The sequence below is a fragment of the Panthera onca genome, chromosome F1, assembly GCF_046562875.1.
Source record: "Panthera onca isolate mPanOnc1 chromosome F1, mPanOnc1 haplotype 2, whole genome shotgun sequence".
Classification (NCBI taxonomy): domain Eukaryota; kingdom Metazoa; phylum Chordata; class Mammalia; order Carnivora; family Felidae; genus Panthera; species Panthera onca.
The window spans coordinates 11,785,540-11,810,786 of NC_138355.1; the positions used below are offsets into that span (position 1 = coordinate 11,785,540).

At 37.9% G+C, this 25,247-nt stretch overlaps 1 protein-coding gene across 6 annotated transcripts in view; it reads left to right on the forward strand.

The window, feature by feature from the left end:
• RGS7 (regulator of G protein signaling 7) overlaps nt 1-25,247 on the forward strand; it is a 529,525-nt gene that overhangs the window by 480,953 nt on the left and 23,325 nt on the right. For all 6 annotated transcript variants that reach the window (XM_060643375.3, XM_060643377.3, XM_060643378.3 and 3 more), the window contains 6 exons: nt 6,982-7,056; nt 14,269-14,367; nt 15,782-15,843; nt 17,166-17,276; nt 18,533-18,658; nt 24,319-24,505. In XM_060643375.3, coding sequence (XP_060499358.1) covers nt 6,982-7,056; nt 14,269-14,367; nt 15,782-15,843; nt 17,166-17,276; nt 18,533-18,658; nt 24,319-24,505 — 660 coding nt within the window. The remainder of the gene's footprint in view (nt 1-6,981; nt 7,057-14,268; nt 14,368-15,781; nt 15,844-17,165; nt 17,277-18,532; nt 18,659-24,318; nt 24,506-25,247) is intronic.

A 25,247-nucleotide genomic window follows, 5' to 3' on the forward strand; every position in this document is an offset into this window, starting at 1 on the left:
ATTCTATGGCTTTAAACAAATGTATAATGACATGTATCCACCGTTATAGTATCATACTGAACAGTTTCACCACCGTAAAAATTTTCTGTGATCTGCCTAAGTCATCCATCCCTCTCCCTAACCCCTGGAAACCACTGATCTTTTTATTGTTTCCATAGTTTTGCCTTTTCCAGAATGTCGTATAGTTGGAATCATACAGTGTAGCCTTTTCAGACTGACTTCTTTCACTTCATAGTAGGCATTTAAGGCCCTCCATGTCTTTTCATGGTTTGCTTATTTCTTTTCATCCATAAATAATATTCCATGGTGTTCCATACCACAGTTTATTTATCCATTCACCTACTGAAGGATGCCACATTTTGGCAGTTATGGTGACTAAACCTGCAATAAACATCCATGTGCAGGCTTTTGTGGGAACACAATTTTTCAACTCTTTTGGATAAATACTAAGGAATACAATTGCTGGATCAAATGGTGAAAGTATGTTTAGTTTTGTAAGAAACTGCCATACTGTCTTCCAGAGTGGCTTGTTTTGTGTTGGTCTCAGCCTATCAATAACCAGTGTTATGGTTGGATCAATGATGTGGCTCTTATGTGGTTCTTCTGCAAGTTGCCCTTCCACAACAATTATCAGGAAACTTTGAAAAAAATAATGCTTTACAACTTACAGAAAAAAGTAATTACATAGCACATCTGGGGCCACATAATAAAGTTGAGGAGAGGGGAGAGCGCATGAGCCCCAGAGTACTGCTTTTCTTGGGGTTGAGGTTGGGGACCTAGGGTTTCATGGGCTCACTCTTTATTGGTGAATTTAAAACATAAGAGTGGAAATTTAAACACTGGAAGAGAAAGAACAAAAATAAAATAAAAACAAGTAGCCAAGATGATCAGTATTGAAACCAACCAAGATCTCCAAAACAAAGGAGCATCTGTGTTGGAGACAAACTGCTTCTTTATTATTTGAAGTGGGTTCCTCTTTGAAATCGTTGCTCACTCATCAATGCCTAAATCAGGCACTTGAATTACAAAAAGGTAAAAAACAAAAACAAAAACAAAAACAAAAACAAAAACAAACCCGTCAAGGCTTTCACTACTGGGCTGTACCATTTTGCATTCCCACCAGCAAGGAATAGGAGTTCTTGTTGCTTCACATGCCCTGTAATATTTGATGTTGTCAGGGCTGTGGATCTTGGCTATTCTAATAAGCGTGTAGTGGTATTTAATTGTTTGAATTTGCAATTCTCTAATGACACATGACGTACAGCATCTTTTCTTACGCTCATTTGTCATCTGTGTATCTTCTTCAGTGAGGTGTCTGTTCAGACCTTTTATCCATCTTTATTTATTTATTTTTTATATATAATTTATTGTCAAATTGGTTTCAACACCCAGTGCTCATCCCAACAGGTGCCCTCCTCAATGCCCACACCCACTTTCCCCTCTCCCCCACGCCCCATCAACCCTCACTTTGTTCTCAGTATTTAAGAGTCTCTTATGATTTACCTCCTTCCCTCTCTGCAACTTTTTTCCCCTTCCCCTCCCCCCTGGTCTTCTGTGAAGTTTCTCAGGATCCACATATGATATACCACCTCAACGCCAGTCAGAGTGACTAAAATGAACAAATCAGGAGCCTATAGATGCTGGAGAGGATGTGGAGAAATGGGAAACCTCTTGCACTGTTGGTGGGAATGCAAACTGGTGCAGCCACTCTGGAAAATAGTGTGGAGGTTCCTCAAAAAATTAAAAATAGATCTACCTTATGACCCAGCAATAGCACTGCTAGGAATTTACCCAAGGGATAAAGGAGTGCTGATGCATAGGGGCACTTTTACCCCAATGTTTATAGCAGCACTTTCAACAATAGCCAAATTATGGAAAGAACCTAAATGTCCATCAAATGATGAGTGGATAAAGAAGATGTGTTTTATATATACAATGGAATACTACTTGGCAATGAGAAAGAATGAAATCTGGCCATTTGTAGCAACGTGGATGGAATTGGAGTGTTATGCTAAGTGAAATAAATCAGGAAGAGAAAGACAGATACCATATGTCTTCACTCATATGTGGATACTTTTACCCACCTTTAAATTAGGTTGTTCATTTTCTTATTGTTGAGGTTTTTTTTCTTATTGTTGAGTTTTAAGAGTTCTTTGTATATTTGGGATAACAGTCCTTCATCAGATGTACCATTTGCAAGTGTTATGTTTTTTTTTTCCCCCAATCTGGCTTGTCTTTCACAGAGCATAAGTTTTTAATTTTAATGAAATCCAGTGTATCATTGATTTCTCTAATGTATGGTGCTTTTAGTGTCATGTTTAAAAAGTCATCACCAAACTCAGGATCACCTAGATTTTCTCCTATGCTATCTTCCGGGGGGGTTATAGTTTAGCATTTCACATTAAGGTTTATGATCCATTTTGAGTTATTTTTTTGTGAAACCATAGTGAGTTTATATATTATATATAATATATATTATATATGTTATATATAATATATATGTTATATATATGAATATATATTATTTATATGTATAATATATAAATACATATAAATATAGGTGTATATATATACATCTTTTTTTTTTTTTTGAGAGGCAGAGAGAGACAGAGAGTGAGCAGGGGAGGGGCAGAGAGAGAGGGAAACAGAATCTGAAGCAGGCTCCAGGCTCAGAGATTATTTTTTTAATTTTTTTAATGTTTATTTATTTTTGAGAGAAAGACAGAGTGTGAGCCAGGGAGGGTCAGAGAGAGAGAGGGGGATGCAGAATCCAAAGCAGGCTCCAGTCTCTGAGCTGTCAACCCAGAGCCCGACTCAGGGCTCAAACTCATGAACTGTGAGATCATGACCTGAGCCGAAGTTAGACGCCCAACTGACAGAGACACCCAGGTGCCCTACAGAGATTGAGTTTTTAAAAATATAAATCATATTAAGTCACTTCCCTTATGACATCCCCTTATGTTTAGACTTAAATCAAAGTCCTTACCATGGGCTATAATTTCTACCTGACCTGACCACTTTCCACAGCTCCAAGCATCTTGGTACATTTCCCTCCCCTCTGATGCAGGAGCCTTCCTTCTGTTTGTGGACTCTCAGAATTTGTTCATAGCCTACACTGAAGCAGGATTACATAATCCAGAATCTGTGTCCAGCAAATAAGATTAAGTAATAATCAGATGAATGAAAGGGTGAATGAAAGGAATTCTAGTGTAGTTACCTTAAACAACTTCCTTTGTGTGTAGCATTTAGTAAGCCCTGTTGGCCCAAGAACAGAAATAAAAGCTTCAATTGAATGTTTAAAAAAGTATCCTGAGATTGATCACTCTAAAATCTATAACCACTTTTTATGAGGATAAGGAGAGAATCATTTTCATTGAGGTAAAATACATTGCAAATTGAACTTTTAAACCTTGTACTGTGTTACAAAAAGACAAATATTTCAACATTCAAAGTCTTGATTTTCCCAGAATCATGTCTTTTTTTTTAATTTCCAGGAATATGGATATTATCAGTTCTATTTGGCACCTTATTCTTAACTCTCCATTTATTTGTCATTTAGGACATTGTTTTAATCACTTCAGAAAATTTCACTTCAGCTACTGGGACTGAATTAAAGAAAGTGGTTCTCCATTACTCTCTTCACTGAAGAGTCCTTAAGTTTCCCCAGTTATCCTGAGCATAGTGTGCCTTCTGCTACAATAATGTCATTTTGCATGACAGGAACTAAATGATTTTCAGATTGTTTTAAGTAAAATGATGGTTTCATCAATGATGAAACCAAAATTTCATCTCTGTTTTGCAACTCGTTGAGACACTTACATGTACACTATGGCAGTAATATTTCTCAATAATATGATCCTTTTGCTCCTTCAGGAATGGATTCCAAGGAATTCAATTGTACTTTTTAATAAATAGTGTTACAGCAATGTCACAACACAGCTTAATTCTATTGAAAATAAATTTATCTTTGAATCACTAGAAATAATTTATGATTCTTTTCTAGGTCAGTGTAAATATTATTTCATTATTCCTTAAATTGAACAATACTATGAATTTAATATTATATCTGGCCAGTAGTACATGTTTGAACATTTTTATTGAGTGCTTACTTGGTAATGGTGATGTTATTTGTATTTTATTGGGAAGCTATGCTTAGTAGTGCAGAAAACCAATTTAGCCATAACATTTCATGTGGATCTGGTGCCAGCTAGTGGTACATTTTATATATTAAAATAACCAAAGATGGGCACCTAGGTGGCTCAGTCATTTGAGCATCTGACTCCTGTTTTGGCTCAGGTCCTGATCCCAGAGTCATGGGATTGAGCCCCTCATCGGGCACCATGCTTGGGATTCTCTCTCTCTCTCTCTCTCTCTCTCTCTCTCTCTCTCTCTCTCTCCCTCTGGCCCTCTCCTCCACTTGCACACTGTCTCTCTCTAAAACTAAAAGAAAGAAATTAAATAACCGAAGACAGCATGGTCTTATTGGGATCAAATTTGCTCAAATGATAAATAAATATATTTCAGCCATGTTGGTGAGAGCCAAGAGGATGTACATAACAATGGATATATGAAATGTTCTGTTGCATAATGCCTTGGCCAAACTTCTCTCCAGTCCTGTGCTCCTACAGTGTGATGATTCACATACTTATCATGCTTACTATATTAGAAGATCATCCCTTTGTCCTTGTATGTCACTATTTATCACAAAATTTATCACAATATCAGAAATAAATATTTATTAAATAAATAATAAATGGTCTGTCTTTCTCCAGGTCATGGAAGGGCATGCCCTTACTATTCCCACCCTTTAACATATAGAAGAAGATTTCTTTTTTTTTTTCTTTTTTTTTTTAATTTTTTTTTAACGTTTATTTATTTTTGAGACAGAGAGAGACAGAGCATGAACGGGGGAGGGTCAGAGAGAGAGGGAGACACAGAATCTGAAACAGGCTCCAGGCTCTGAGCCATCAGCACAGAGCCCAACGCGGGGCTGAACTCACGGACCATGAGATCATGACCTGACCCGAAATCAGACACTCAACTGACTGAGCCACCCAGGCACCCCTAGAAGAAGATTTCTATGATCTGTCTTGCCATGAATCAATAAGAGCATAAAGAATTTCAGTGCCTCGTCTTCCTAATGGACCGAACCTTACAGGTGGAAGGCTTCAAGGAAATGGAAATTGAATAGGAAATGAAAACACTTTAATATTACTTTAATAGTTTTGAACCATTATCTTTGTTATCTTTGTTATCAGTGGTTGTGAATTCTGGCTGCATATCAAACTCACTGGGGTCTCTTGAAAAATACTTATGCTGCTAGTAGCCACAGAAAAATTAAGTCAGAATATCAGACATTGATCAGTATGGTGAGGTAGCTAAAGTGAGTTACTCAGTGTCAATTAGTAACTACATCCCACCCATGTGGGTGTTTTTCCTCCTTACTGCCAAGCAGATCATGGTTTATATATATATATATATATATATATATATATATATATATATATATGCAAATTTGGTTTGCATATATATATATATATATATATATATGCATATCTATATATGCAAACCAAATTTGTGATTTATTCATTTTTAGTGCAGTGTGTGTGTGTGCATGCACATGCATGTGTGTATTTGTGTGTCTGTAGTATATATATTTCACATGCAACCTATGTGGAAAAAAATCAAGAAAAAGGGCTTTCTTTACTTACTTTTTTATCCTTTACACTATTATGGTGGAGCTTCTTCCCAATGGCTGTGCTATCAGGAGAGGGTTCTTCAAGGAAATTCCTGTATGCAAGTCTTCATTAAACCAAAAGGGAAACCCCTTGCCTGCCAGTGAGTGTGGAGAACAGCTTATTTCCAGAATCACATCATTGCTGCCTTTTTGCCCCTCCTCCCCCCATAACATCCCAACTGTGCAAAAGTCTTTTTCCACATTCATAGTTTCTCTATAATCACTTTCAAGTATATCTCATGTTTAACGATCTTACATTCTGTGGGAAAAAACAGAGAAACTGCACAGAGTTATACAACATGATACTTCTTATACTAGTACCAGAGATCCCTATATCTGGTACCAAAACTTGAAAGTTAGGGAAACACAACCCACAAAAATGCTTCCTTCCAATCACTTCTAAAGACTAAGTGATATCTAAGGACCTTTCCAGATATAAGGTCCCCTGTATTCTTGAATCTCCTTTCTTCTCTTTTTCCTCCCACTACCTCTCCCTTCCCTCTCCCTCCTCCCCTTCCTTTTCTCCCTCTCCTTCCTCCTCAGCCCCATCCTCTCCCTCTTTTCTTACTCCCTCCCTCAACCCCTCTCCTCCTCTAAATACAAAAGAAGGTTTACAGTTCTCTGTTTCTGTGCAACAGAACAGTAAGTCTGGCAAAATGATGCTCCTGAGATTGTCAGAGAACCAGTAACAGGCTGACCACAATCCTATTCTGTGTATGGAAAACAAATATTCCTAGTCCCCCAATTTCACGAATCATTGCAAAAAAAATTCACCTGGGATTTGAGCTGGGTCAACTAATTGTAGTTTTCCAACTTGGGAAGCAAACAGCCATTTTAACAGTGTCACCTCACATAGAGGAGTACTCTGAGCAGGGCTGTCTGTGGGTACCAGCTGGGCCATCAGCCGCTTGGTCTCTGGACACCCTTGCTCCCAGTCTGTTGGATTAGCCCCTACTAATGTCAATACCCACTTTCAAAGGCAGAGCCTGTGCATTTCTTGTCCCTGTTTCTCTGGAATATATTCAAGAATGGTATCTGAAGTCCTTTATGTGCAAGGAGTGAGAGTGTACTATATTTTTTTTTTACTGGCTCCATTGATGGGTGGCTGTGGCCATTTAGAAAGAACTTCCAGAGACCTGTGTCATCACAGCTTTTGTTCAGGTTGTGGATGGCAAGTCATTAATGCATGAATCAAAAACCTCACCCCCAAAGATTCCTTTGTCTCTCTGTTTTTCCATTTCTAGCCTGGATGTGTAAATACCACTGAAGTGGACATTAAGAAGTCATCCAGAATGAGAAACCCACATAAAACACGGAAGGTAAAATCCACCTTTGCTGTGCTGATCTCGGTAATAAGTTGCACACCATAGGAGGACGCCATAGGAGGATGCCAGTCATAAAAAATTTTCTCCCACTTCCTGGAATATATTCTAGCATCTTCCCTGCTCTTCCTTGTTCCTTGGCTAGAAGGAAATCTGGGAGCTCAAACCCTGGTCTTCCGTCAGTCCATCTCTCCTGAGCAAGTGGAACCATCCCGGTTCTCCAGCATGTGGTTTTCCAGCATGCACAGGTCCCAAGGCATGCAAGTGTCCCTGATGGGGCAAAGATGCCAAGGATACCTCCTCTCTCCATTGGAAAGAAGGGTCATCAACAGAGAAAGGCTTCTCTTTCAGCACCCGGAGGATGAGGAAACACAGATGGAGATTATCTTGGAAAAAGTGATGTTGATGAGAGAAGGGCATTTTTAGAGAAAATTCTGAAGGAAAAGGGACATCATAAAGATGTAGGACTACAGAGTTTGCATGAGGACCCCCTTTTAACACCAGAATTTTGTGACACAACCGTAAGATAGTGGTTGTTTGTTCATTTGGTATCTGTTACATGAGAGAATACATAACAAACAAACAAAAAGAAACCTATCCAGAATTCAGTGACATTGTAAATAATCTCCTGAAAATACATAGCGATAGTACCTACATATTTATTTAAGTAACACAGACACATAGAAGGCATTTTTATTCATTTCGTGAAGAACACTTGATGCATATCAGAATTTCTGGCTTGAGGACATAGCCCATGACGGGCACCAATGAATTAAAGCATTCCAGAAGTTTAAGACCTTCCCTTTTATGGCTGTTTCCTTATGTAGCATTAGGGCTTTCCAGGGTGTATGTCCCTGCTATAGGCACTAAACACTTTTTTTTTTTAGTCTTATTTCTTGTGGTCTTTTTCCTCTATCCCTAGAAATATCATGTTCAGAGGCCCCAGTGTGATCCAAGTACTTTTCATTTCTTTTAAGGCAGTTTACCTTGATGTCAGGATAAAGAAGCCAAGGGAAGAGTGCCACAAAACCTGCTCAGATGCCGTGCTCCAAAGCTGTGGCTCCCAGGGGCTCTCTGAGAGAAAGAGGCAAAGCCAGACCAAAGCAGGCCTGTTGGCCCTGCTCTCCTGTGACGGGCCTCATGCAGTTCCTTCCATCCTCTGCACACAGCACAGCCTGAGGGCACTAGGGACTGGCTTTGTGCTGTGGAACAGCATCCAGAGCTGCAATCAGCTCTCCAAAAGCACATTTAGCCACCTATCACTACTTCTGAATTTTGAAGAATTACTTTTCATGATACCTTCCTTTGTGTCAAGTTTTCCCAACAGACACCAACTGAGATATGCTCTGACTCGGAAAGAGAAAGCATATGGATGGGCAGATAGGACTGAAAGATAAGAGAGCCATCATTTACACTGTCTTCTTAACGCCATCCGGTATTGTTATTTTGACAGTGTTTCACACGGCATCGTGCTTTCTGAACGCTTGAAAAGCATTACTTGGCATTGCTGTGCTTCACTTAACAATGGGAAAACACCAGGCCTGGCAAGGTGAAATGCTGTAGAGATGGAACTACTAAGCTCTATTTGTCTTGGTTGTGGTAGAGTTTCCTGTAAATCAATAATGGTAGAACCACAGGGCCTAAAGCAGAGCTCCCTAACTCGAAAATTACCAGAGAAAAAAGAAAGTTTTTGCCCTTGTTTTCATGCATGCCCTTGTTTTCAACAATTGGAGAATGCTGATTTTTTTTTTTTCACCTTTGGATATATATAGCTTCTCATATTCAAACATGTTGAATTTTCTAGAATCTTCACAAGTGTCATTTTACATAGAAGGTTATAGGACTCTAAGCCACATACTGGTTTCTTTTTTAGAATTATGACCACTGCTAATTTAGCTCATATTTGGTTAGTAACTGGAATGAGCCATTCAATCAGTAGATTTAACAGGTCTCTGTGCTAGGCTTTTACTGGTGTTTAGACGATAAATGGGACAGACATGACCTTGCGCTCATAGCTCATGATCTAATGACAGTGTATACCTTGAGCAAGCAGACAAATGTCTATACATATATAGCCACATAATTGTGTTAAGTGGTATATATTAGTCTGCTCAAGCTACCATAACAAAATGCTCCAAATGGCTTACATAATGGGAATTTATTTACTCAAAGTTCTGGAGACTAGAAGTCCCAGATTAAGTTGGATTTTGGTGACAGCTCTCTTCCTGGCTTATACGCAGCTGTCTTCTTGCTCTGTCCTCACGTGGCAGAGAGCTATGGTGTCTGTCCCTTTTATCAGGACAGCAGCTCCATGAGATTAGGGTCTTACCCAATGGCCTCCCTTAATGTTGATTACCTCCTTATAGACCCCATCTCCATATACAGTGACATTGGGGATTAGGGCTCCAACATGAATTTCAAAGGGATGCAACTCAGTCCGTAACCTGTTATCGAGGGAATTTAAATGATTTGGGATTCTCAATTGCCACACCATTTTATTTTAAAAAATGGCAAAACAACAAACTATCCCACTATCCTCTGAAGTGTTCACAGTTATGTCCTTGGGGAGCAGGCAAGTCTGTGGGATTGTAAGCCCTAGACACAAATGGCAGAGGCCAATCTGTCACTTCTGGAAACTGCCTTTGTCTGCCACAGCTAATTGGGCTGTGTCCTTTATTCCCTTAGCTGTGTGACCACACTCTGTCTTAAACCACTGCTAGTAAGAAAGTGGAACCCCTGAATTATATTTAATCTTTGCAAACAGAGAGAGCTTAGCAGAGAGAGCTGCTGTTAATTTATTTGGCATTCAGCTGCAATAATATTTCTCATGATTATATAACAAGAATAAGGGACTCAGTAAATCCCTAAAGCAGTAATCCGTCACATGTACCTAAACAATATCAGGGTTTGGAATGTTATATTTAATTGTTGAATTTCAAATATGTATATCAAATATGTGAAGAGAAGGCTTAGATGTATATCTTATTTGAGATATGTTTAAGTATTTAGGCAGTTTTTAAACCTGTCTTTACTAAAATAGAAAGAAGTAGGTGAAAATGTGTTTCCGTAAGTCTCTATGGATGATAAGGTAGCATAGTCAGAAGGAAGTCAGCCTAATCTAGGCAAATTTTAAGGGGCACTGTGTGCCTGGCTTTCTTCAGTCTGCTTCTAAAATTTTAATTATAATAGGTCAGCCTGTGTATTAGTCAGGGTTCCCCAAAGGGGGCAGGAGAGAGTGATAGAGATAGAGAAAGATTTATTTTAAGAAATTGACTCACACAGTTGTAGAGGCTTAGCAAGCCCCAAATCTAATGAGGTAGGCCAGTGGCTAGAGTCCCAGGGAAGAATTGCCATCTGCTGACAGAATTCCCTCTTGCCTGGATGAGGTCTATCTTTTTGTTCTTTTCAGGCCTTCAACTGATTGGATGAGGCCCACCCACATTATGGACAGCAATAGGCTTTATTCAAAGTCTGCTGATTTAAATTTTAGTCTCACTCAAAATACATCCTCAAAGAAGCAACCAGAATAATGTTTGAACAAATATCTGAGCACTGTGGCCCAGCCAACCTGACACAAAAAATTAAGCATCACAGGATGAATCCTTCTCTACGACAATAACTAGAAGGGTCCTAGAACAACAGAAAACCTGAGGAAAATTAAAAAAGCATTTGTGCATACATGACTGAACCCACACTTTGGATTACTTCCTATAACTCCAGAGCCCATATTTCAAAACAACAGTAAGCTGTTTCTTGTCTCATTACTTTTCTTTTTTCTATCACCTTCATTTAGGCATTGAGGCACTTCATATTTTAGTTAATAGCTAATGTGGACATTCTGGAAGAACGGTTAGCAAATTCACAATTAAATGTCTAGTTTTTCTGCTTTTAATGCAGTGGCTACAGCTGTTTATACATAAAAATACTGGCATTTCCTCATGTCTGTATGCATAATGTGGCATTTTAACCTTAACAGAAGAAACTACTCATGCCTTACAGTGACACAAAAGGGTTTTAAGTAAGAAGGACAATAAACTTGCAGGCAATAGACACTCTGATCAAAATGGCTAAAAGTAGGGAATATTCTAAAGCCTTGGGAGCCAGCAGGGGCAGAGTTAGCCCTGGGGGTGATGGACCCAGGGACTCATCAGGGTCTCTCTAACCCTGCCCTCTCTTCTCTACCCTCTCTCTGCCAGGGCTTCCTGCACATGGCAGCAAATGTGGTCACAATCCATTTTCTAGCTGAGCTGAGCAATCCAGAAGAAAGAGAAATATCCCCTCCCTCCACCACCAGTCGGAAAAATCCCAGAGATTTCACTCAGTATAGACAAGCATAAAAACTTTCTGCACTCTTTCGTTTCTGCTTTAAAAGTAGAGAATTTTCTTAGACCTCTTTCTTCTAAGACGTGAAGGGAAATCATATATGAACATATTTACGTAGAACATCAGATCTGTTTCATTTTATGAATAACTTACCCAGTATTCATTTGGATGGTACCCTATATGAAGAAAGCTGGTCCAGGAATCCTGTATTTGAATAAGTGGACGTGTTCATCACATCAAAGCATCTTGATTAGTAACTAGCTTTGCTAACAACTCAAAATGGATCCCAATTAGTTAATTTTCTTTACCCCCAGCTGCAGACATTGAGACATTCAGACAACTCCATGTCCCTTTCTCTCCATTCCTACCTGTTGCTAAGTCTACTCCACCCACCCTAGGCCAATATTTTAATGTATTAACTTTAAAAAAAATTCAAAGCCTTTTACATTTCAGATGATCCTCATAACCTGTCTGCCAAACTCGTATCAATTTCCTTACCTCCTTTGTTCATAAAATAAGCCCTCTATGTAAAACTTCATTACTCGTGGCCATTTTCACTGTAACCAAGAATCAAAGTTAAAAGCTATCACTGGTCCCCAGAAAATTAAAGGCACTCTGACTGATGAAAGACAGGACTCCTGACGTTTACTTGCATGTAAGACAAAAAATGGAAACTCCTCAGTAACCTCAGAGGCAGTAGCTAGACTGCTAGAAGACAGCTTTAAACACCACCTTCCCGTGATGTGATTCTTCCATGGACCTTCCTGAACCTATGTGCTGTGCATACATACTGAAGTAATCATAGAAATAGAGACAGAAGATAATTTATACATCATTTTACTTCCATGACACCACAAAATGTCATATTTTTTCCAGCAGTGTTTTAAATTATTTTTAATCTTAACCCAAAAACTTACTGTTAAAATAGCTATCTTATCTTATAAGTGTCTTTCTATGAACTATAGATTCTTATTAAGTACTTTAATTAAACTAAGGTAAATAAGAATGTAATGTTTAAACCTTAGAGTCTTTTTATTTTCTTTATAAAAATTAATGTAATACACCTGAAAAATAATAAACATTGGACAATGTCTACATTTATTTTCTACAATTATTGAATAATTGGTGATCTTTTACTCACCCAATTTTAAAAAATCATCAACCTCAGCTGTCACTTCAGAGTTCAAAGTTCAAATATGAGTATTAGTAGTTCACATAGGCCTTCTCTGTTTCTTCGGTGAAAATTAAGTCTCCTGTACACAGGCCCTATGCTCTTGTTATTGTTTTCTTTCATGGTACTTACCACAGTTTTAATCATATGTTTATTTGTGTGATTATTTGTGTAACATGTTTCCCCTCCGCTAGGTTGTGAATTCCAATGGAGGAGGAAGCATACCTATCTTTGTTTATTTCTACATCCCTAGTGCTCAGCATTATCTCCAGCATACAGTAGGTGTTCAATAAATGTTTAATGACTGAATGGAAGAACAGAAAAAATTAAGCCATTCAGTTCACTCCTGTTAATAATTAATTCACGGCATATGTGAATACACTGTGGATGCCCAGTGACAGAAATTAAGTTCCAAGAGGTTGACACTAGGTCAAGAGAGGGCAGATTGAAAGATTTACCAAAGATAGTCTAAATTGGATAATTCAGGCAGGTTAAATCCAAGTGAGTATCTATTGAAGAAAGGCTAAGGGCAAAGTAAGGAGGAGTTACAAGGGAAAAACCAAGTCCAAAGGTCCATGTATAGAGCTAACAGGTTAACATTAAGAAAAGATAGAGTCCGAGTAAAAACAGGTCAGGAACAAAACACAATAGAAGGTAGAGATACTTGTATGGTTAGTGATGGGCCTGAAAATTGGCTCATTTAAACATCTGTATCTACCCTCTTCTGATTTCAAGAGTTTCTTCCAAACCTATCTGGTAACTTCAATTTTGTGGGGCTTGAGCAGTTTTATTATGTCCTTATCTTTCATCCTCTTGTCCAAACAAAAAGTGCTCAGTAGCTTATATTAAATCCTTTATTTTAAAATCATAATTCTTTGATATGAAAGAAAAAGTTATTTGGCTTCTCCCTTGAGTTGATATGTGAGATGCCTCGCCTTCAGGTGAAGACTTTTTTTTGTCTCTGTAAGACTCTAAATATTTATTTGTACGTACTAAGCAGTGGGTCTTTCTCAAAAAAGAGTATTCCTAAACAGTAGATTTGGCCTTTTGACAAAATACTAAAGAAGCACTGGGGCATCAAGGATTCCAAAGATAGGTGAAAACTTTGCGGTCACTGGTGCTTGCAAAAGGCACCCAAAGGCACCAAATGTCAAGGCCCGTGTGTTGAGGTAAATAACCCAATGCTGAGGTGGGAAATTTGGAGCACTCTGGGGTGTCCTTGATCACACTAGCAGAAACCAAATCAACAACAGAATTGTTGACGTAGTCTCTCTCTTCAGTATTCCATTTTGTAAAACTCAGATTCTTTTCATTTTCTTTTGGTTTATAAAGTTTTTAATCTATTCTATATCCACCCCTATTTTATTTTGAAATCAATATTTATTAAATGCTGTACAGTGTTATTTCCCAACTTAGTACTCTCAGTCCATCCCCAAATTTTATTATCAGACTTACCGTGATCTTTCCATATAATCGATTATTCTGTCAAAGTTAATAATCTAACCACATATTGTTTCAAAGAGCTGTGCTTCTATTTTATATTCATAAGATATTTATGACAGCAATGTCTTTGAATTTTAATGAGAAGCTTAATCAAATATGTAACAAAGCTTTGAGTTACCTTACTGAATATATAACACAAAATTACCTTTTAGAAAGTCTGTGGCTATAAATGATATTTTGTCCTAAAATATTTCTTTTTTACTTTAATATAGTCTGTCTATGGTTTACAAAATGACATTAGAAGTCACAGTCCTACCCACACACCCACACCAGAAACTAAACCTCCAACAGAAGATGAATTACAACAACAGGTGGGTCTACCTATAAAATGATCTGTTAAGGGTTTACAGAGTAGTAGCTATGAAGACCACATGGTGAATCTTAATGCCAAGGGTTCTCAAAGGTTATTTGAAGGGTTGACTGTTTCATAGAGAAGACTTGCAGTTAAAAGTTAGTGAAATCACTTATTTTAAGGTGTGTAGTCACTCGAAAATGTATCAATATAGAGAGGTGTTTTTCAGATCTCTTCACTCTTTAATTCCCCAAATCCTGCTTCCTCGAACCAATTCTTTAAAATGACCTACACTGATGATTAGGCGTCTCCATTTCAAGAGTTATTTTGTACTCTGGAGCTCTTCTTGAAGAACGGAAGACTAGAAGCTGGTGACCGTTGAGTCACGTGTTTTCTGTATCCAATCATGTGACATGATCTTCACGTAGAGCTTTTTCTTGCTTCTCCCCCCCGCTCCTCATAAGCCTCTGAAGTTTTCCTGTATTAACACTGGTGTGCAGTAATGGCATATGTCACTTGTTGTTTCACAAATTGATAAATAGTTTGGGCCCCAAGTAATATTCGAGAGCAAACACTGGGGTCTCTTATATCAAATAATAGTGAAATCTCTTGGTTTGGTTCAAAATAACTTTTTTATTCTTTTCCCTGATATTTTATTGTGATCTGGTTTAGCAATAGTGTAATGATACTTCCTCTAGTATATTTATAATAACCATGAATGGAAAGTAATTTAGAGAGTTTTGAAGTTTTCTATGTGTGATTATGTCCCTGTGAACATTTGTTATGAAATGTTGGTAAAATTATTCCCCAAACACCTATCTTTGATGCTTTCTTGGGCTAGTATTAGGAAGTAGGGTTTACTTTGAAAATATAGTACATGGGGCACCTGGGTGGCTCAGTCAGTTGAGCGACCGACTTCGGCTCAGGTCATGATCTCGCAGTTCGTGAGTTCGAGCCCCGTGTCAGGCTCTGTGCTGACAGCTCAGAGCCTGCAGCCTGCTTCTGATTCTGTGTCTCCCTCTCTCTCTGCCCCTCCCCTGCTCATGCTCTGTCTCAGAAATAAACTAAAAAAAAAAAGAAATTATAGTACAAATAACAAATATATTTATTTTCTGAATTTAATATTGGGGATTGACTCTGATTTGGTTATTCACTCCGAATAAATGTTTAAAATCTCTATAATGCTTTTAAAATAAAGTTGTATTTTGTCAAAGTATGCAGAATGTTCAAATTCATTGCTGTTCTAAAGGGATATTGACTATATTTTTTCAAACACTTTAATTTTCAGAGTCGTCTCATTTGATTTTTCAGACTTTGAAATTTTACTGACTTGGAACATATTCTTATTTAGAATTGCCCAGTGTATCAGAATTTCGAGTTGAAAATTTTGAGAATGTCACTACTTACATAACTACTTCTTTAATTCTTTTCAGATTAAATATTGGCAAATACAGTTAGATAGACATCGGTTAAAAATGTCAAAAGTTGCTGATAGGTAAGTATTTCAAGATGCCCATATAAATAAAAAAAATTCATGTGATAGTTAACTGTGTTTAAAATGGGATCCTGTAAGAAATTTTATTTTTCCTTTTGCACATAGAAAACTTTCAAAAATGGGGTGCCTGGGTGGCTCAGTCGGTTAAGTGTCCAACTTCAGCTCAGGTCATGATCTCATGGTTTGTGAGTTCAAGCCCCACGTTGGGCTCTGTGCTGACAGCTCAGAGCCTAGAGCCTACTTTGGATTCTGTTTCTCCCTCTCTCTCTCTCTGCCCCTCTCCTGTTTGTGCTCTATCTCTCCCTGTCTCTCAAAAACAATAAACCTAGAAAGAAAGAAAGAAAGAAAGAAAGAAAGAAAGAAAGAAAGAAAGAAAGAAAGAAAAAAAGAGAAAAGGAAAGGGAAGGGAAGGAAAGGAGAAGAGAGGGGAGGGGAAGGGAGGGGAGGGGAGGGGAGGGGAGGGGAGGGGAGGGAAGGGAAGGAAACTTTCAGGGAACTCTTCTGTTATAGTTTAAATGAAAGAATGATCATTACTGTCTTCAGTCTCTCGAGATCCAGTCCTGCACAACTAGAATCAGATACAGAAGATATTTCCAAGGAGTTGAATTTTTCACTCCTGCTGAGAGAAATGAACCTTTCAATTTATCAAGTTACTTTTTGGCAACTTAGAGCCTCTCTGTAAATTCATCTTAACATTGACACTTTTCAGTTATTGCATGACTTCAGAATTTGAATTAAACACAAATTTTAGATATTTTCCTTTTCTTCATTTAAATCTGTTATTAGTGGCACACATGTTCTTCGCTTTGGAGTATTGCCAAATCCCACCTCTCCAACTTCTTTCCTTTCCTCTCCGTCTTTTTCTTTTCTTTATTTTTTTAATACAAATTTAAAAAAAATATTAGTGATTCCCCCCTTACCTAACTCCTGTAGATACTTTTAATAAAAATTTCCTTTACCCATTCTCCAAGTTTGCTAAAATTTCAGCTGTGAGTGGACTGGTTGGCCAAGGATTGGAACTGACCCTTAGCACTGTTTTTCACACACTGACACCTTCCATTTTACTTCATTTTAATGGAGGGATGTTGCCTCACTTGGTTTGGGCATGGACAGACATGGACTCCTTAGCTACATTTGTCTTCCAAGGTGCACAATAAGTTGATGCACAAAAGTTATGGAAACGTGGAAACTGCCATTGGGTTCTACTCTATAAGCAAGCAATTCCTTGCCCAGACCTTTTTATATTGTATCCCTTATTTGGGGCTGGGTATAACCTCAGCAAAAAAACTAATGAAGATGAAAATATTTTTTTTTCTCTCTAGTCTGTTAAGTTACACGGAACAGTATGTAGAATATGACCCATTTCTTGTGCCACCTGACCCTTCTAACCCATGGCTGTCTGATGATACTACTTTCTGGGAACTTGAAGCAAGGTATGTGACATGTTCTTTTCTCTCCAATTATTTCAGTTATTTCAGGTTTGGGGTAAAATAGGAAGAATTCTGTAACTGATAATTGTAAGGCTAATTTTACTCTGTGTCTCTATTAGCCTGTGACATGAAGTTCTTGTTCAAGGTAATGGTTTTTAAACCTTAAATACTTGCATTTGTGTTCAGATGCACATTGCCAGAGGACTGGCACGAAATTAGAGGTACAAGAGTTTCAGGATAGATTATTCAGAGTTGGGATCTTCAGTTCTTGAAATTTAGCTCATGGTTTTTGCTTCTTTGAAAATCCGCATAGCCACACAGGCCCCTGTATTCAAGCAAAATGATTGTTAAATCCATACTTATTTAAGCACAATACAGGTATGGCTCTATACATTCAATTTTAAAACAAAATGAACTTGCCATTAACACTCTAAGAGAATCTGACAAGATACTGACGTCTTAAGAAAACCAAAGCACAATTTAAGATTCCCTGGTTTCCTTCATGACCTGTATAAGGGAAGACTTATATCATCAATCTTGACAGAGTCATGAAGAGAGCAGTGCCTATCACTATACAGAGTGAGGATTTCATATTCTATGGCCTTTCTCTAGACTGTGTTTATGGACTTTTTCTTTCTTTTACCTCCAGACAGTGTTCTTAAATGCTTGACAAGTGCAGGCTCTTCATCCATAAGTTCTAGATTTTATACATGAGGAATTGGGGCCCCAGAATGTTGTGATTCAGCCAGGATTAGGTCACACATTTCATCAACAACAAACTCATAACTAGAATTTAGGCCTTTTGGTTCCCAATGCATTTTCCTCCAGTAGAATATACCACTATGAGACTGCACACTATATGCTGGTTTAGAAATTGTGCTTTGAGGTGAGAATGTCTAGAATATTGCCCCTTATTACGTGTCATACATTGGCAAGTTATAACCCTCTTTGAGCCTTGATTTCTTCATCTATAAAATAAGAATTATAATAGTACCTGTCTCAAAAGTTGCAGAAAAAAATCTAAAAGAATCCCTCTAGAGCACTTGGTGCCTAGGCTTAATAAAGATTAGACTGTTGTTAATGCCAAATGTATACTTCACTATGATTTCATGCACAGCCATCAATCACAGATTTTTTTTCCTGAAAGATATGTTAAAGATGGGAACCTCAAGATATATATGATTTTGAGGGGAGATGTAATAGCAGAAGATAGAATTGGCATGAAAGGAGTATATTTTTCCTCATTTTATCTCCTATAGCAAAGAACCAAGTCAGCAGAGGGTAAAACGATGGGGTTTTGGCATGGATGAAGCATTGAAAGACCCAGTTGGGAGAGAACAGTTTCTTAAATTTCTAGAGTCAGAATTCAGCTCAGAAAATTTAAGGTAAGACACATTGTTTGTATCCTATTCTATGTCAGAGAGACTTACTGTGATATGTCTGGTTATTTTGCACCAAATAGATCAGTTACCCTCGTACCAACATGATGACAATATGAACCCATTGAATTTCTGCCTCCTGATGGAGGGGAAAAGGTAACAAAGGAAAAGCCTATCCAGAATTATTAGTTCCTTATAATGGTTTATTTTTACATTATCTCTTCATCTATTAAGTATATAAGTGTGATGCATTTGAAATGGACTCCATAAAGAAGTATAATACCTGAACTAATGTTTGGCAAAGTGAAGAATGGCCAACAATATTTATGAAGTTAAATTATCATTATTTATCAGTATTGGTCTTCTTAAAGTAAGGTCTGAGTGCCTATTAAAAATAACTTGAAACAACACTGTGGGGCAGTTCATGCACTTGGCACATTTAAATATAGCTTCAGGACAGTTGAGGGCCGCACCACACTGAGCTGTTAGTAGGAGAGGGGTGTGCATTCCACCCATCTGTTGTATGCATCATCCTTACATACTTTTGAATTTTTTCTAACTTAAGAGGCACCTGGAAATTGAATTTTTAAATGTGAGACACTGCAATAGATTGTAATGGCTCTTTTTGAGATCACCAAAGTGAGTGATAACTTTCCACTGCATAAAAATGTTTTTCCACGAGCTCTTTAATTCATTATTCTTTTGAAAATGATACCCTAATTTACTTTCCCATGACTTATGCAGTCCTGTGGAACTCATTTATGGCAAGGTCCCAGCATTCATTTATTTTCACTGGAACACTGCAGCTCCAGGCATTGTCCCATTCTTTAGAGATGATTTAACAGATACCAATACCAAACCATTCAGAAGCATGTAGAACTTTGACAGATGTCCTATGGTTGAAGCAAGATGATCACAGTTGGAACCTGGAATAATTTTATTATATATGCATGCCTGTCATGAATTGTTGGGATGCAGCCTTCTATTCATTCAAGTTTGTGCAAACCCATCTTGGGAAGGCTTTTAGAAGATCTACACTGCTAAGGATTTTTTTTTTTAAATTTTTTTAACGTTTATTTATTTATTTATTTATTTATTTTTTTTAACGTTTATTTATTTTTGAGACAGAGAGAGACAGAGCATGAACGGGGAAGGGTCAGAGAGAGGGAGACACAGAATCTGAAACAGGCTCCAGGCTCTGAGCTGTCAGCACAGAGCCCGACGCGGGGCTCGAACTCATGGACAGCGAGATCATGACCTGAGCCAAAGTCGGCCGCTTAACCGACTGAGCCACCCAGGCGCCCCAAGGATTTTTTTTTATATCAAGGTCACATCATCAATTATTGAGTAAAGGAATGCATAAAAAATATAGCAGAGATAAAAGATATTTTTAGCATTTTAGCAGATGGGAAGATGGAATTTCCTCTAGTTCTCTAAGTTTTTAAATAAATGCCAACATCAGAGGTATCATGATGAAAAAATAAACAAGAAATGGGGCACCTGGGTTGCTCAGTCAGTTAAAGGTCCAGCTCTTGGTTTTGGCTCAGGTCATGACCTACAGTTTGTGAGATCAAGCCCTGCATTGGGCTTCATGCTCACAATTTGGAGCCTGCTTGAGATTCTACCTCTCTCCCTCTCTCTCTCTGCCCCTCCCCTGCTCGTGCTCTCTCCCTCCCTCAAAACAAGTAAAAATAAACTTAAGAAATAAACAAGTAATAAGCCTGGCCAGTATCACCTAACCAAATAAAAATGGTTCCTGATCTCATTAAAACTGCAGCCTAGTGGTGGATACAGAGAACACAGATCACAACACAAAATCGTGTTTATTTAGATTTGAGAAGTACGGAGGGATAGCTAACCTAGAGTTGGAGATCAGCAAAGGCATCCTAGGGGAAATAGCTTTAGGCTGTGATTTGGATGTCAAGATATAACCAGCCAAAATGTAAGAAGAAAGAAGCTCTGGGCAAAGGAAATAGTGGCAACTGTGTTTGTTTCATGAATGAATTGAATCACTGCTGATTCCTTAGTTCAAGCCTTAACCATTTCTTATGTCAATAATTTTATGCCATACTAGTTTTCTTTTTTTTAATTTTTTTAATGTTTATTTTTGAGAGAAAGAGAGAGAGAGAGAGAGAGAGAGAGAGAGAGAGAGTGTGTGTGTGTGTGTGTGTGTGTGTGTGTGTGTGTGTGTGTTTGAGTGGGGGAGGGGCAGGGAGAGGGAGAGACACAGAATCCGAAGCAGGCTCCAAGACTCTGGGCTGTTAGCACACAGCCCGACGCAGGACTTGAACTCAGGAACTGAGAGATCATGACCTTAGCTAAAGTTGGACACTCAACCGACTGAGCCACCCAGGCACCCCTGCCATGCTAGTTTTCCATCTAAGTCATTTCACTTAAGAAATATGACATATTTAATATATTTTATAATTATATCCATACTGTTATAAGTATGCCATGGTATATTTAGTGTTCACTCTTTCTGATTATCAAACATCTAATCACCGCAACAAAAATGAAATTTAAACATTTGTGCCCCATTTTCCGATAAGCAAAATATGTCTGAGGGAGGCTAAGCATCTTGTCCGAGTCAGGCTAGTAATTGGAATCCTGGGCTTTCTAAAAGCCAATAGAGGCTATACTCCACTGCTCCCCAAATCTGAACCCACTGTTTCTGGTATCACACACTGAGGAAGAAAGAATAGTCCAGTTGTCCAGGAGGGCTAATTGAGCTTAAAGTAGTCTCAGTTTGTCTTATCAAGCAGCTGCCTGTAAGCACCTGCTCTTTACAGAAGCATGACACTCCTATGTTCTTCCAGAATTAAGACAGGGAAAATAAAGTCAAGAAATAATGTTTATTGATAACTTATTCCTCAAATATAACCTCTGCTGTCCATTAGTGTGTTTTTACTCATTCCCTTTTCAGGTAAAACATGCAGCATAGCGGAAGTACTAAGGAAATGTAGTAATATGAGTTTTATTGTGGAGTGTCTAAAAATGTGTCAGGCACTCAGAAGTGCCTCTTACATAATTTGTCTTGTCATCTAATGGAAACCTACTGAGATAGACATTATTATCCCATTTTACTGATTAAGAACTCAAGACTCAAAGACATTAAGACACTTACTTCCTCATATTCCAGCTGCCATATATTAAGGATGATGGGATTTTACCAGTGCGCTTTCCATTCTACTGAGTTATTACAGCATCTACAGTAAGGCCGAGAATAAGAAAGGTGATGATGTGGGGCACCTGGGTGTCTCAGTTGGTTAAGGGTCCAACTTTGGCTCAGGTCATGATCTCGTAGTTCATGAGTTCAAGCCCCACATCACGCTCTGTGCTGACAGCTTAGAGCCTGGAGCCTGCTTGGATTCTGTCTCCCTCTCTTTCTTCCCCTTTCCCACTCATTCTCTGTCTATCTCCAAAACAAATAGACATTAAAAAAAAAGAAAGAAAGAAAGGCGATGATGCTCTTAGGGACAGTTATGAGCACATCAACTGCTGCAAATTATCCAGGGGCAAACCCCAGCTATGACACTCATAGTGGGCAACCTTAAATAAGTGACTTAATCTTCATATCCTCAGTTTCCTTTTCTCAAAAATGGGGGAAATAATAGCACATACTCTAGTGCTGTAGAGATTGAATTAGTAAATATGACTAAACCACTTAGAATAGAGCCTGCACTTACTTATTACTGTAAGTGTTCTTATTAATTTTTCTGTGTTTTCAAGTTTATTAAGATGTCACTGCATCTGTATCAGCTTTCCCTTACCAGCCCAGCGCTTTGCCCAGCAGAAGGCTTTTTCCTGCTTTGCACTCCCACACTATGTGGTTTGCCCTGTTGATAGCTGCTCCCGGGGTCCTAATGTTAGGCAGTTGTTTGAATGGTGTACCTTTTTCTCTAGTGCTTCTTTGAGGACAGAAAAATTCTTTCAATTAAGGTGTTGAAAGCATGCTGGAATGGACTTGAATGAGCATTCATTACAACATTTATGCTCCCTCAGATGGCAATTAGATTGCACAGTGTCCAAATCTCTTATTTTTGGAGGAAATAGTCTTGAGCCTTCCCTTCTGAAGACAATAATGGTAGTTTCATGTGTAAGGCGTTGTCCAAAATTGGAGTATCTACTGTTATATATATCTATAGGAAAATAATCTCTAGAAACTGGAAACTCACTAGGTGGAATAATATTTGATTTTCTAACTCTAGCTCAACTGCTTTATTACTTATTTCTGACCTTTCATTAATGCCCAAGTTAAAACTTATGCCCAAACATTAATGCCCAAGTTAATAATTATGAAGGTTCTGTTTGTATGAAGGTTCTGTTTCTAAAGGTCATATTGTACCTCTCTTAAGACTCTGTAGCCTGTAGTGAACTTTGTCTTTCGTCATTTTCCCATTTCATGACTACATATGCCATTAGGGTGATAATGGTCTATGTTGAGGATAACATAGACCTAGTATGTTCCGTTTTCAAGTATTTTTTTTCATTTTAACAATTATAGTGATATATATAATATACATGTCATATATATTCATTTTTAAGTTTATTTACTTATTTTGAGAGAGGCAGAGGCAGGCCACGAGCATGGGAGGGGTAGAGAGAGAGAGAAAGAGAGAGAATCCCAAGTAGGCTCCATGCTGTCAGTACAGAGATTAACATGGGGCTTGAACTCACGAAACCATGAGATCATGACCTGAGCTGAAACCAAGAGCCAGATGCTTAACCAACTGAGCCACCCAGGCACCCACCATCTTCATCTTTTCAACATTATTTCCAGTCCCGACCAAAATGATATAACATAGAGCAAAATTTAAAGAAATGAAACCTATTAATACAATGTGACCCTTTATTATTAGACATTGCTATTTGCTCTTAGCCAAAACATGTTCTGGTGGGTTTTTTTCCTTACAGCATATATATTCTATACAGAAGCATATAAAATGTATTTACATATTTAGAAGAAAGTCAGTATTTGTTTTGTTTGTTTGTTTTCCAGAGCTTCTGAATTGCTTTGATGCCTCTGCAAATGTAAACCTTTCAAACAGTGGCACGTGAAAGCTTGTTGCTTCTGTCATTCCATAACTCTCTGAATTAAACAGCCTAAAATTAGTTACTTGCCCTGATTTCTCCAGCTAGGGCCTTTTCTGATCTTGTGTCCAGGCCTCTTTTAATTCCAGTAAAGCTTCGCTGTGATTCCCTTGCCACGTAGAGCAGAAAATCCTCTCCATACTAACTCTCATTGCTCACATGGACAACAGATCCAAAGAATATAGTACAATGCACTGCTTTATCCCCCAAGCAGATGCTCTGTGTCATTCACTCTAATTCCCTACAATCTCCTCTTCCTTTCTAATAAATGGTTCTTTAGTGGTGCTATTTTGCTGTAGTAAAAATTAAAGTTGTGAAGAATCAGGGCTCTGGGAGATCTGCTTTCAATAGCAAACACTTAAAAGAGATTGTTTTCAATATTTCCTTTTGAAAACATTTATACTTTTGAATACAACTAATGAAAAAAAATTCAGTAAAGGCCATATATTGGACGCCCTGAGAAAAAAAGGGGTTTATTGTTAGGCATTATTGTGACTTGTGTGATCAGTCAATATTATAAGAAGTTGCAAATTATGAGGCATCACAGTAAATGCTTGGTGTCACATTTTCCATAGATTCTGGCTAGCAGTGGAAGACCTGAAGAAAAGGCCTATTAGAGAAGTCCCTTCCCGAGTTCAGGAAATATGGCAAGAATTTCTGGCTCCTGGAGCTCCCAGTGCCATTAACTTGGATTCTAAGAGCTATGATAAAACCACACAGAATGTGAAGGAACCTGGACGATACACATTCGAAGATGCTCAGGTTGGTATATGGGTGGGCCTCACAGTATGTCACAAATGTGTTCCTGGAAAATTGACGTTTGAGGTATTTCTGCTTTATTTTCATTGTAATTGGCAGCTGACTTAATATTTTCAATTTAGGTAACTGTATGTAAAATAATTCCAATTGATTTGGAAGAAAAGAGAGACACATTAAAATGAACAGTTTCTGAAGCTTGGGAATGTTTTATAAATTTGAATGTTTTTATGTGAAAATTTCTTAAAGGGGAATACTTGAAATATTTGAACACTTTTACTTCATTTTTCTACTTCATCTCCCAATATGCGAGAAAACACTTATCTAATGATGACCTCAGCTCAGTAACACATAGTTGAAATCTTTAAGGTATCTTCCAATGTGGAGATTCTAAGATGCTGACATTCCTAAATTATTCATCATTATGAATAGTCAGAGCTAAGCTAGAGTAGGTTACAGTTATGTCACACTCAAGCCAGTTTTGTCTCTTATGATACAATGAAATAATAGAATTAGGCATATAATATTTCCCAAGTTAAGTTTTTAATCTGGGAAAAGGAAAAAAAGGAAATTAATATTAAGATATTAATGTCCTAAGACAAATATTTAGATTTTTTTTCCTCAAACTGGGCACAATTGCCTCCTTAGACACAGTCTGAATTTTTCCTTCTCTAAAAAAATATTGTGCTCAAGAAGAAAAGTAAACTTTTGGGTATTATTTTCCTAATGATATGCTGTAATTGGCTTT